Source organism: Mastacembelus armatus, chromosome 12 (genome assembly GCF_900324485.2).
Source record: "Mastacembelus armatus chromosome 12, fMasArm1.2, whole genome shotgun sequence".
In the NCBI taxonomy this organism is placed as follows: Eukaryota; Metazoa; Chordata; class Actinopteri; order Synbranchiformes; family Mastacembelidae; genus Mastacembelus; species Mastacembelus armatus.
Window position 1 is genome coordinate 10392382 of NC_046644.1, and position 13890 is coordinate 10406271.

Here is a 13890-nt window from a genome sequence, read left to right on the forward strand (position 1 = left end):
AAACATAATCATTTATTCATATTATTGTACATTCCAATTAAATAATTAAATCCATTACTCTTTCCCAGACACAGACCAAATGGAGCAAGGCAGTTATTGACAGACGTGGACTGTTTGTTCGCTTGAAGCTGGGAGACCATCCCACCAGTGGGACCTGCTGTTGACACTTACTGAAATGTTGTGGTGTAATATTTTGCAATTGTTCTCGTCAGCATCACCACTGTCATTCTAATAAAAGGCATCATCAGTGTCATGATTCTTGTCACTGTGCTATTCTGGGGTAGCTGTTTTTTGGACACAATTATTCCTCATTGATCCTCCCTGAATGCATCACAGGAACAATATGTGTTTTATCACTAAGTGTAATGTATAGAAATGAAACATGTAAAGTAATTATTTTGTTGTTGTTCTGTCCTTTTTATATAAAGCCAAAATAAAATCTTATGGATGGATCTAGATTTAAAACACTAGTTATAAATAACAATAAATGGAAATAATATAAAGAGGTTTTAAATTTTTTAAATGATTCGGAATTTATTGATGAGACTGCCTCTGCTCACGATCAGAAACTGAATACAGAGATGTGAAACAGATACAGGAGCCACCTCATGCATCTCTTTTTGAACTTCAACCACTGATCAACTAAAACCTTAAAAAAGTAGCTGAACACAAAATTAAATAATAAAAAAGAATTCAGTACTTCTTGTCCGTGGTCCTTTTCTCTGTGTGAAGAGTACCATACAGTCTTGAGGTATATGAGTTGACAGCCTCATACAAAGGCTAGACACAAAATTTAAATCTGTTGGATTGAGACTCGGATCAAACTCAGCAGCATCATGAAAAGGTCCACTGTACAAACAACAAAACATACACAAAAAAATCACAGTTTGTGTATGACAAAAAAAAAAAAAAAAACATGCCACAGATTATTAGTGAGAATAAAGCAAGTGGATATGAAGAAGAAGCCAAAGTTATGCATCTGTCTGAATTGTTGTATACAGTTATTATACATAATAATGCCCACAGAATGATTTAGTTGGTGTGGAGGGTCTGAGAGGAAAATTTCTATGAAAATTATACAACTACACAACTGGGATTTATGGTTTGGTACTATATTTTGGATGATGCAAACCCTGCTGTTACTCCAATAAACCTAAAGGACATCACTTAAAGAATATATATATATATATATATATATATATCTTTCAGTTTGCAAACCAACCCTGTAGAGTTTTCCCTATATTATATGGTGGATATATACATAGTACACACACACACGCACACACACACACACACACAGACAGCCTAAATGGTCATTTCTCCCTGTGTTTCAAAGTGCATAGCAGTCTGGGACTGTTGCTGCATCTGGAGCTAACCAGGATTACTGAATACACGTAGACTTCAGTTGCAAGAAAACCAGCTTTGGTCATTTCTGAAGTGTTAAGATCACATAATTACAAACTACAAATCAATGGGCAAAAAAAATTGCAAACTGAACCTCAAAAAAATTCCACGCTGCTCTCACAGTACTATAGCCTTTTTATTCTTAACTCCTTGCATGGTGACTCTGCAGAGATAGGAGGATTTCTATCTAACAGCAACAATATTTTAGCTGAAGATATTATAATTATTACACACCTTGCGCACGCACGCATGCACGCACACACACACACACACACACACACACAAATTATAGCAAAAATAAAATACAGATTCCACACAAACATTTTATAAAAGGGTCAAACTGCATCCACTCCTGAAATTCCCTGAAGTTGCGCACTAGTACAAAAAAAAAAAAACTTTCCAAATTGGCCCCAGTTTCCATCTGCTAACAATATTTTACTGAATAACACCACCTACTGGCCAGGTAATGCTCCATTCACCACCACTGAATATTTAACAGTACTTGACATGAAAAGGTGCAATCTAGATTAAAAACAAACTGCATTGCATAAAAGTGTAGCAGAGTAAATTTTTGTTGTTTAATCAATTGTATCCTCTAAAGTGAGGTAATTTTAAATTCTAGTGAATAATCTACATCCTTAGCATCATCGAACACCTCCTTTATACCTACAGTCTAGGTTTAGGTAGCACCAGCCCAGAAAGCTCAATCTACAGTTTTTAGCCATTAATTACCCAGTTTAGTCTCATGAGATGACAAAACATTTTCCTGCATTAAAATCTCCACTTCATCTGCCCAGTGATAAGAGAATAATCTTTAGGTTTGAAAGTCGAGAGGGGAGTGTTGCCAACACACTGCTCAACTCTCTTGTGTCAGCTGTACACATGCAGGCTGGGTCAGTTAGGGCTCCATGTAGGGCAGTGAGGGGCTCTGAGGCACATGCCATTCAGAAACTGATGAAGGATCAGTATCAGGAAGCTTGGCTGCTCCAGTATCTGCTCTGGTTAAGGATTTGGCTCTGGTCCACTACTAGAGGTTGGGGTTTCAGATGAATCTGCCGAGCATGGTTCACTTCTGTTGTCCTCTGTTGCCTTTGTGCAGAACTGTTGCTGTGATTGTCGTTCTCCACTGGGCTCTTCCTCCTCCTCTTCCTTAAGAAGCACCTCTTCTTTTTCTAAGACAAACTCCAGGGTGGGCCCTCTGTCTGCTCCTTCCTCCAGCTCCCCTTCGTGTGCCAGACGGAGTTTGATGTTCATGCTGATGGGTTTTTCAGTTTTATCTGGACAGAAGAAGACAGACAGAAAAATGGCATTACAGAGAATAACTGTGGTATTTGCTCTTAGCTCTAATTGCAGCTCAGACAGTAATCATTTTGGAAACTGAAATGAAGCACTGACACACACCCCTCAATTTTGCTAAAATGTCTTAGTATTTTCATAGCACCACAAAGTGACAGAGTATTGTCTTATCCTTTAATATCTTGCTTCCCCTGGTCCTCACCACGTCCCAGCTGCCTCTCCTTGGGCAGCAGCAACACATCCACATTGTGATGTTCCTCCAGGGCAGCTGTCAGCACGGCACCCTCACGGCTGAAAAGGAAAACCAAAGGCAGGGTGATGTCTTCAGTGGAGTCGCCATCTCCAACCATCTGGAAGAGAGGGGTTTCTTTGCTACTACTTCCCTCACGGTGGTCTGGGAAAAGAAATAAGGGTATATTTAAAATCATTAATAGCTACAATCATTTTAGCTCTGAGGTCCAGCCTTGACAATTATTCTATACTTTTTTTAGCTTCTCACCTATAAAGATGACTCCTATGGCTCCGGCCTCCTGCAGCCAACGAGCCTTTGCGGCAAACATGCAGTCGCCACGCAGTGCCAGGGCGATATGGCCTTTTAGCTCCACTGTGTTTTCTATTGGCCCACAGGCTGTGTAGGGGGAGGCTTTCACTATGCTGCCCTTCACCTGGGGAACAAGACACGACAGCTAACACTTGCACAGTTTAAGAAAAATCTATAACATATGAGTAAACTGTTGCCTTGGCTGAAAACAAGTCCATAAGCTGTGCTCCTACTGCTTATTCTTTTTTAAACCCATTGCTGAAACGTTATCAGCCTTTTAACATTTGGAATTTTTGCTCATGTCATCCTCAAACACCTTTTTGTACTTCCTGCAAGCTTTGTATACCATATTGTTGTCACACTGGAAGCTCACCCCATACTCCTGTTTAGAGAGGTCCATTCCAAACTTGGCAGGTCCCGCTGTGAGGACTGTCCTACCCAGAAACGGGGGGGATATGAGCTGAACGACATGAGGCACCACCTCCTCATCCTCTGGTGTCTGGCTTACCTCCGCCACAAGTTTTACCCGGTACACACCTTTATGCCCCTAAACAGATAAATATGTAGAAAAGCAGATTAAAAAGAACAATCATTGTTCTTCTGAATTCATTGTCAGCCTGTAAGTGTCATTTTGAGGTTATGAAAGGGAAGCGGTATGCTATCACTGGCTATCATTTTTACCTGGGAAGTTGTGGAAATTTGTTACTGTATATCAACTTATATTTCAGGTATTTTGCACATTTGAAGCAATTTCCCCTTTGGTATTAATGAAGTACTCGCTCACTGTCTATCTATACTATATTTATTACCTTGAGCCAAATTTTACTCCATTAACTTTGCTATTAACCCAATCCTTATAAATCATTTAAAAGGAAAATGGTGTTGCCCTTCTCTGCTCACTGCTGGAAATCTCATAAGACCACAGGGGGCTTGCTTAATGCTGAAGTAAACACATAGCAGATGAGATGATGACAGAATCTGTTAAACCATCATTTGATTAAAATGTCTTAGCATTTTTTCAATCCATCCTTCTTAAAGCTGTTCTTTGTATAAAAATACAGTGGGTACGGAAAGTATTCAGACCCCTTTAAATTTTGCACTCTTTGTGTCATTGCAGCCATTTGCCAAAATCAAAACAGTTCATTTTATTTCTCATTAATGTACACTCAGCACCCCATCTTGACAGAAAAAAACAGAAATGTAGAAATTTTTGCAAATTTATTAAAAAAGAAAAACTGAAATATCACATGGTCATAAGTATTCAGACCCTGTGCTCAGTATTGAGTAGAAGCACCCTTTTGAGCTAGTACAGCCATGAGTCTTCTTGGGAATGATGCAACAAGTTTTTCACACCTGGATTTGGGGATCCTCTGCCATTCTTCCTTGTAGATCCTCTCCAGTTCTGTCAGGGTGGATGGTGAACGTTGGTGGACAGCCATTTTCAGGTCTCTCCAGAGATGATCAATTGGGTTTAGGTCAGGGCTCTGGCTGGGCCAGTCAAGAACGGTCACAGAGTTGTTCCGAAGCCACTCCTTTGTTATTTTAGCTGTGTGCTTAGAGTTGTTGTCCTGTTGAAAGGTGAACCTTCGGCCCAGTCTGAGGTCCTGAGCACTCTGGAAGAGGTTTTCTTCCAGGATATCTCTGTACTTGGCCGCATTCATCTTTCCTTCAGTTGCAACCAGTCGTCCTGTCCCTGCAGCTGAAAAACACCCCCACAACATGATGCTCCCACCACCATGTTTCACTGTAGGGATTGTATTGGGCAGGTGATGAGCAGTGCCTGGTTTTCTCCACACATACCGCTTAGAATTAAGGCCAAAAAGTTCAATCTTGGTCTCATCAGACCAGAGAATCTTATTTCTCATAGTCTGGGAGTCCTTCATGTGTTTTTTGGCAAACTCTGTGCAGGCTTTCATGTGTCTTGCACTGAGGAGAGGCTTCTGTCGGGCCACTCTGCCATAAAGCCCCGACTGGTGGAGGGCTGCAGTGATAGTTGACTTTGTGGAACTTTCTCCCATCTCCCTACTGCATCTCTGGAGCTCAGCCACAGTGATCTTTGGGTTCTTCTTTACCTCTCTCACCAAGGCTCTTCTCCCACGATTGCTCAGTTTGGCTGGACGGCCAGGTCTAGGAGGAGTTCTGGTCGTCCCAAACTTTTTCCATTTGAGGATTATGGAGGCCACTGTGCTCTTAGGAACCTTGAGTGCTGCAGAAATTCTTTTGTAACCTTGGCCAGATCTGTGCCTTGCCACAGTTCTGTCTCTGAGCTCCTTGGGCAGTTCCTTCGACCTCATGATTCTCATTTGCTCTAACATGCACTGTGAGCTGTAAGGTCTTGTATAGACAGGTGTGTGCCTTTCCTAATCAAGTCCAATCAGTTTAATTAAACACAGCTGGACTCCAATGAAGGAGCAGAACCATCTCAAGGAGGATCAGAAGAAATGGACAGCATGTGAGTTAAATATGAGTGTCACTGCAAAGGGTCTGAATACTTATGACCATGTGATATTTCAGTTTTTCTTTTTTAATAAATTTGCAAAAATTTCTACATTTCTGTGTTTTTCTGTCAAGATGGGGTGCTGAGTGTACATTAATGAGAAATAAAATGAACTGTTTTGATTTTGGCAAATGGCTGCAATGACACAAAGAGTGAAAAATTTAAAGGAGTCTGAATACTTTCCGTACCCACTGTATATAATTGGTTCAGCAGCAGGTGTGACAGCTCCTCTCAGGCATGCCTACAGCATAGACCTGTATCATTATAGTCAAATGGACTGAACAGCTACTTAAATCAGAAACTGAAAACATTTTTTGCATATTATACCTTAAAGAAAGCTTAAAAGTTTAGGTTGTGAAGTGAGTACAAAAAAAAAACAACAACAAGAACAACAACAAAAAACACAACGTACCTTCTGACTTCCAGTAGCCCCTGCAGTGATCTCATTCAGTGGAGTGAGAGAAATGCCCATGCTTTTCAAAAACTCTACTGGCTCCATGCCATTATCGTGGAGCGGTAGTTCAATTTCCCTGTATGGTACAAACACAGCTAATTAAAACTCAAAACAGGTTCCACCAGTGTTTACACTCCAGAATAAAAGGTCCCTTGAGACTGGACACACCTGACAGGTAGAGGGTGAAAGGCTCGTCCCACCCCAGTGAGGTACTTGTAGCTGTCGCGGATGGTTTTAGCAAATGAAGGGTTGTTGGGAAACAGTGTCTCTGTGCTGGGGCAGGAGTGTGTAAACAGGTCTTCTTGTTGAGTAATGGGAACAGTATCCTGGAGAACATGACCCAAACTTACACTTATCAGTATTTAAACTTTGCACTAATAATTGTCATAAAAGCCATGAAAAGTCTCCATAGTACAATCCCACAGAATTTATATTATTATATTATAATCATTAACTTTTGTTAATCATAAAGCAAGAGCTCTCACTGAATTGTTGTGTTGACAGGGTGGCTGGGTGGTAGAGAGAGAGACAGGCAGAAGGTGAGCCTCAGTGGTGAAGATGTAGTCATCAATATCGATTGGTAGCTCGCTCTTCTCCGAAAATAGCAGGTACAGGTATTTAAACATCTCTGCCAGAAAGAATGAGTCCATCCTGCACACACATTAACATACACAGACATGGAAAGTGAGGTTCCATTAAAAACAAATAAACTGCCAAATGAACATGTTTGCAATCGCACTTCTCTTACACAATACCTGTCTTCATGTGTCCCAGTGCGGACATCTTGTACAGCAGCAAACCCGCAAGGCACCCTGGCATAGGCATTGAGCTTTTCCACAATAGACTGTCCCACTCTGAGGTAGTAGGGGTCGCCAGTGGCCTACACAGATAAAAAAAACATAATTTCAAACACAGTTCAACCACATGGCACTTTCAGAATGCCCTAAAAATGTTTTCTGTGTATAGTGAGAGGAGTAGCTGGCCTACTTAGTTAGCTTTAAAGGAAGATATAGTATTTCTGTCTATGACTCTGTCCTGTTGGGGGGTTCACCTTATAGAGGTAGTAGGTGCTTTCTGCAAACTCAGGTCTCAGGAGGTGTTGGCCCCAATGAACTCTGAACTCTGTAGTGAAAGCCTGCATGGGAATGAACCACCAAAAGCAAAAGCAGATTTCATTAAAAAGGCAATTTAAAAAAAAAACATGGAATTTTCTACAGCTGTTTCAGAGTTTTAATAAATTGGGAAAGATATGCAGATATTTACAGAACGATACACGTTTGTGACTTTGTTATACTAATTACACACTATTCTGCATCTTTAGGCTATATTGGATTATTGAGAGCCCTGTTCTAACATGTAAGGCAGCTTAATGTCAACACTTGATTACAAGACTTTTGTTTTATTAAGCTGAAGTACCTTCATTTGTCACATACTTAATTGAATGGATGAAATAGATTTGGCATTCTGTGCAGATTACCATGTTCAGTTCCTTTTTTGAATTTCCAGAAAATATACGCTACTACAAAGAATCCTCTCCCATAAATTTATCATGATATACATATTTCCTACCATTATTGATTATTATAGATACTTTTACTTTCAATTAAATGTCTATAGAAAGAACAAAAAGTATAGAGACAGTTTACCTCTGGAAGAAACTTGTGCTGCTTGGTTACTTGGTAAAGCATCTCATGAGTCTCAATAGCTGGTTTCAAATCTCCTCTTAAGACCTGTGTGAAAAATAAAAAGTCACAATTGTGTGCAACAGTTTTTATAATTAAATGAAATCACTAGCTCTTGTCAACCGCTCTTTGCTATCGCCTTCAACCATACTTCAATAATATTAAATGTGATCAATCAAGTGTGTCTTAAGGCACAATCCTTGACCTGTAAGCCAGGGAAGAATGCCAGGAGAGAGTCCATCCAGCTGCGCACGCTCACAGTGGGGTTGTGCATGTGTACATTGAGCAGTAGGGGTGGCTGACTGATGTACTTCATAATGGCACTGTAGTGCTGTTGCAGATAAACATCATGAAAAATAGATTAGCAAACACTGACCAATGTAAGAAAACAAACAAGCAGCAGGAAAATAGCAGATAGACAAATGGACAGACTATAGACTTTGAGGCTTCTAGTATATGGTGGGGATACAATGAGCACTTACAATGTTGAACCTCTCCAGAAATACATTATCTCCTAAAAGAATGTAAGCCTTCATCAGATATTCATAGTATGAGTCGATACCAGCACCAACTCCACTGTCTGCAAAAACGAAATGAGAAGGCAAATTATTCTGCTAATATGGATTATATACACTCCCTGGACACTTTATTAGGTACACCTGTACATCGGCATTATATTCCAAGTCCCTAGTTATTGTCCTTCCCATTTGCATACACGAGGGTCTCAGAATACTGGAAACACATCTGAAAATAATGCAGTCCAGCACAACACTAACGTTAACGAACATATAACTGATTTCATAAGACTCACACAATTTCCCCCAAAACTAAAACACTATGAGCTTCATGAAGAGCTTTATGGCAGGGGTTGCTTGTGATTGGCTTATTCACTTTTACAGGTGTACCTTAGTATTTGGTCAGTGTATGGAGATGTGTGTTTCTGAATTATCACTTTTTGTATGACAGCATGCATGGTTTCAGCTTTCATGCTTTGATGCTTTTAAAATGCGCATGTGTGTAATTAAATTGCCTCACCCCTTCGGACCCATTCTCCATTATGGATGTTGATGACAGTCCCCACCAAGTCACTTCCTCTCTGTCTCCTCTCCCAGAGGACATCCAGAGCTTTCCTCGCATGTTCCTATAAAACAGTGAATATTACATACTTGCAAAGGGTACTGATAAAAATATTTCATCATTCATTTATGTATATGTGGCGTGACAGCACTCATAGCCTGCTAGAAAATGAATATTATATTGTTTTGTTAGCCTATATCTCAGTATGTTTACTTTAATTGTGTATTTAAAAAACACCCATAAGAAGCCTAGCACGCAGAGGGAGGCAATACCTCAAACACAGACTCGCCGGACAGTCTGCTGAGGGCAGCAAACTCCAGGATCATTGTTCCAGCACAGGCTGTGCAGGTGTCTGACTCAGTGCCTGTGCGGGAAAGTGGGTTCAGGATTCCATACCGCAGATTCACCTGGTAAATCAAAAAACAAGCATTTATCTTGTCAATTCACTTGGTTTCATTTATTTTAGCTAGTTTCTGATTGATTACTCTATCAATGCATTGTGCCATATGCCAGAGTCCTTCCTAATAAAATAACAGGCTGCTCCATCATTAAAGATCTGAAAGAACATCTTGTGATGTTTACCAATAAAACAAAGAATACCTTAGGGTAAGGAAGGCCACTTGTGGTGTTGAAGGCAGGCAATAATCTATGGCCCAGCTCTTTGGCCATGTGGAGGAGCTCATCACGATACCACTGCATCCTGTCCCCACGCTGATAGAACAGGTCAGCCATTACGTGAGCCCCCAAAAGCCCTCTGGGGAGAATCAAATGAAGAAAGATTTTCTTTTTGCCAATTAACATGCTTAGACTGTCTTTTTAAAGCATCTGATTTTATTAGTATTTAAGAATTTATTATTTCTTTTAAATTGATGAATTAATATTTAAGGACATGGATGAAGCATCTCTGTTGAAAATGGCAGGACCTTTAACAGGTCCATATTTAAGTTGTTGTAACCCCTTCTTTGTATTGACATGTTGCCACTTTGGCTTATTTTCATAATTGCCTGTAAGTCACAGCACAGTGTAGGATTCTCAGACTGGGGCCTCTTTGCTGTTCCCCCCACATGCAGAGGTTAGAGATTTCTCTTACATTGTATCTAGAAGTTCCTGTTTTGGTCTTATTCTTTATGCAAAGATTATTTTTATTTTAAGAAAACATATAAATTACAGATGTCTCATACCCCAAAACTCTGATGTTGGTCTCAAACACAGACACCACCACATCGTTGTCCAGCCGTACATCCCTTACAGCTTTCCGCACCGCATCCTCAAACTCATCAAGCTTGTTTAACACCTGCTCATGCACAGAAAGACAGGAACAAATGTTTACTATCAGGAGGGGAGGGGGAGCACAGAAACAAACGCAGTGTTGTGAGGGGAAAAAAGGCCCAAAACAATTGGGAAAACTCCTTCAATGCATGTAAAAAGAAAAAAAAGCAAGTACTTACCACCAAGGTATCAAGTGTGTCAATAAGTGTGAGAGAAAACCTACAGAGAAGATGAAAAAAAATGTTATAGTAAGAGCCTCTGGCACCACACACTGGAGTTGGTGTCCCACTTTCCCACTGATCCTGTTCAATTTGTAATGAACCGCAGACTTATAAATGTCAAATCTGTTGCTTTTGCAGTATATTGTGCAGCATGAGTGGTACATAAATGAATGAAGTGCACTGTAAGCCCAAGATCTATTAACTTCATGTAAATTCAACTAAACATACTATTGAAAAATGAGGACATACTAGGGGTTAAATTAGTCACAATAATACGTCACAATATTACAAAAGCAGTGTGCTTACTTATTCCCTGGCTTTGTTAAAGAGATGCTGTTTCATAGATTTTCTTCAATATTTTGTGGTTTATTCCTGACATGGCAATTGTGGAAAACACTCCAAGCCAGTAATAATAAATTAGCCATATTAGGCATACACAACTTTGGTCTGAACTGATGCCAGCTGATAGATTAAAATACATGGTTTGAATGCTAGAGAAAATATTTACTGTTAAAGCTGTAATAACCTCACTGGCTCTTTTTAGGCTTCAGATAATGAACTTACATCCCCAAAGAGTCATCTATGTCACCTCTGTTGGGCTCCTGGCCACGGACTCTCCCCCTGCAGCTTAGAGGCATCAGCTCATCTGCTGGATAGGCATATTTCTGCAACACAAAAAACCGCAACTGCCTTCAGGCTTCAATTACCACTCCACAAAAAAGGTATCATTAAGAAAAGATGGTATGATGGTTGAAAATTCTCTATGGGGAAAAAAGAACTGAGCAGTACTGTACTGTATATTGCTGCAACATTTTTGCTTAATTTTACCAGCTAAATCAGGCGTGATACTGAGCACACATTTCAATTTGATTTCCCAGATTTTAGTTAGCTCTAATGCATGGCTGTACTGAAAACCTGAAATCTGATATAGATGCAAAGAAGCCAAATCAAAGGTGTCCTTTATAGCAAGTAGTGCTTTACATAATGGGATAAGCTCACTTCCCTGACTATCCTGTGTATCAGTAACACCACTCTCCTCAACGAAAAGGGATGTTTGGCACCAGTGTTTTCCTGTGTGATTTCCCAGCTTCGCTGGTTTTGATCTTCAATAATCAATTTCTTACTAACGACACAACTTTCCATACATCTAAGCTTAACTTATTTAAGGTCAAATCTTGAAGAAGTTTCCTGCACTTTTCAATTCTGTCACACACTCCCAAACATGCTTCTTTTCTACATTTCTCATTCTGCCAGGTCCAGTGTTGCACTTATTCAGACCAAGTGAGCACTTAAACCTCTGCATCAACTTAAATCAGTATATGAATTAGTCTAGTGAGTAGTCACCCATGACCAGATCGGTTGTGCACTCATACTGTTTTCTTCATGTGAGGACAATCCTAACTCCAGGAACACACTGTTATCGTCACAGTCAAAATATGAATGAATAATATCAAGGCTACCATGAATCCCAGAACGTTCTGCTTCACCAGGCTGCAACACAATCCTGGATGTTTGCTTTCTGCACCATGTCAGATCTGAAAGCAATGAGGACTCTGTTGAGCCACTGTTTTGGGTTTGTCTTTAGTGATTGACTCCACTGGAAGCCACAAGCCACAACACATAAACCTGGTCTTAGTAGTAAATAACAGTTGTTACGTCAAACACCTTACCATGTAACTTCCATAAGCGTGATCAAACATTTCAATAATTTGGTCCCTACAAAACAAAAACAGGGAAAATCAATCAAATGAGAAAATGGAACATGTTTCAGAGACTCACACAATTCACAAATACACATAAACAGTGTTTATATGTCCAGACATTGTTCACCTGATGCCAGTCTTCTCCTCTGATGTCATGCTTTGGCTCTCCTGACATTTACTCCAGCCAAGAAAACTGGTGACAAGGAGGGTCCTGAGCATCATCCCAGCACCGGAGTAGTGAACCATTTTCCAATTAAGTGTCTTTCCTACGATCCTCTTGTAGTCTTGTCTCAGGTCAGGCTTTAATACGGACAAACAAGCGTCTGTCCTGTGTCCAACACCCACACACAAATCAAACAGTCCCACAGGATCAGCTGTCCTCTTCCAAAGTCCCAGTGCTCCTCATTTTGGTAGAGTCGTTAGCTAACTACCCCCCAGCTCCATGTTGCTATATTCCCACTACGGTTGCTCTGAGGTTGACCCAGTCTTGCTATGACCACCACATGCAGCAGAGCACTTCAGCTGACCGCTTTCCATGTACAGACATGTAAACAAAAGAGGCAGCTAGCTAAGTTATACAGCTACACCATAGCCGCTGCTGTCACGAGATAAACCAAAGTGAAAACAAAGCGGTGGCTAACTGGAGGACGCCCGAACGGGGCCGGGTGAAGAAGAAATATGAAGCAATATGAAGCAAATATTCACCAAAGTGCCTGCAATGTGAAGCAGCTAATCCTCGCTAGTCACCACGAAGCTGGGAGGATCCCTCTTGTTAGCAAGTTGCTAGTTGTTAGCAATGCTAGTCAGTTAGCTAACGAGCATCAGCTACAAAAGGTTAGCTAACTATCGTCTTTATTTCCTAAAAACAAACAGTCCACTTCCCTTGTGAGCTGACTATCAGACAGAGCCGATGACACGTATCCAAACATCACGTAGACACACACTCGCTGCCCTGACGTCAAGCGCCGAGCTGTCAAAGCACAGGAGGGATTTTTGCTGCCCGGCTGGTGGGGCTGTGTGGGAAAAGCTGCCCTGGGTGCAGCCTTGCAGGTGTCGTTTACTCAGCAGGCTGACATTAAATATTCCTTCAAAAGGAATACACCCAATACAGATCAAAGGTGCATGTTACACCTAATTGCTAATGATTTCTAATAAAATGATAAGTGTAAATGGGAAGGATGTTGTGAAACCACCAGCAATAATTAGTGCAAGCAAAGACTTAAACTCTTCTTTAAGTTTTGTATTGTGAAAAATTTAAATAAAACGTAAAAAATAATTATAAAAACTAAATAAAACTAAACATGTTAATAATAATCCTGTCTTGTCTAGGGTACGTTTTTGCACTCTATTATTTTGAATTGCAGCCTATTTTGTATTATTTAGCTATATCTATATATTGTAGGCAACACCGACAGAGAAAAGGTGTCCAGACAAAAAAGACTTATTTTGGTTCCTTGTTTATATCAGGTTACTCCTTTAGTGTCTACTGTGAGCCACAAGATGTCGCAACTGTCTTTATTCTCAGTTTATAATTCTATGTATTTATAACATGTATTTGTATTTGTAATAGGTTTTATAAAGACTTGGCTTCATTAACGCTGGCCCACCGTATTGATGCCATCGGTGCGCCGTCACCTGATGGAGCATTACGCACACCTCCTGAGTATTACGCACACCTCCTGTTCACTCAGGATGTTAAGTAGCCTAAAATAATCTCTGGATTATTTGCATAATTACACAATAGTT

General features: G+C 40.3%; 1 protein-coding gene across 3 annotated transcripts; it reads right to left on the bottom strand.

The window, feature by feature from the left end:
• Nucleotides 1-507: 507 nt before the first annotated feature.
• LOC113124830 (ER degradation-enhancing alpha-mannosidase-like protein 3) lies at nt 508-13142 on the bottom strand. 3 transcript variants are annotated; one of them, XM_026297959.1, is made up of 21 exons: nt 12850-13142; nt 12272-12673; nt 12112-12157; nt 11006-11106; nt 10400-10439; nt 10133-10245; nt 9552-9705; nt 9224-9358; nt 8910-9015; nt 8357-8454; nt 8080-8205; nt 7839-7922; nt 7244-7327; nt 6948-7072; nt 6678-6843; nt 6361-6518; nt 6151-6268; nt 3615-3788; nt 3200-3365; nt 2903-3094; nt 508-2681 (listed from the first exon to the last, which is right to left on the bottom strand). In XM_026297959.1, the coding sequence occupies exons 2-21, from the start codon at nt 12388-12390 to the stop codon at nt 2407-2409; spliced, it is 2580 nt and encodes an 859-aa protein (XP_026153744.1). In that variant the 5' UTR covers nt 12391-12673; nt 12850-13142; the 3' UTR covers nt 508-2406. The 3 variants fall into 3 exon arrangements, with proteins under 3 accessions (XP_026153744.1, XP_026153743.1, XP_026153745.1); XM_026297958.1 differs by having other exon boundaries at nt 12272-13142; XM_026297960.1 differs by lacking the exons at nt 12112-12157; nt 12272-12673; nt 12850-13142 and adding an exon at nt 11902-12080.
• Nucleotides 13143-13890: the final 748 nt, after the last annotated feature.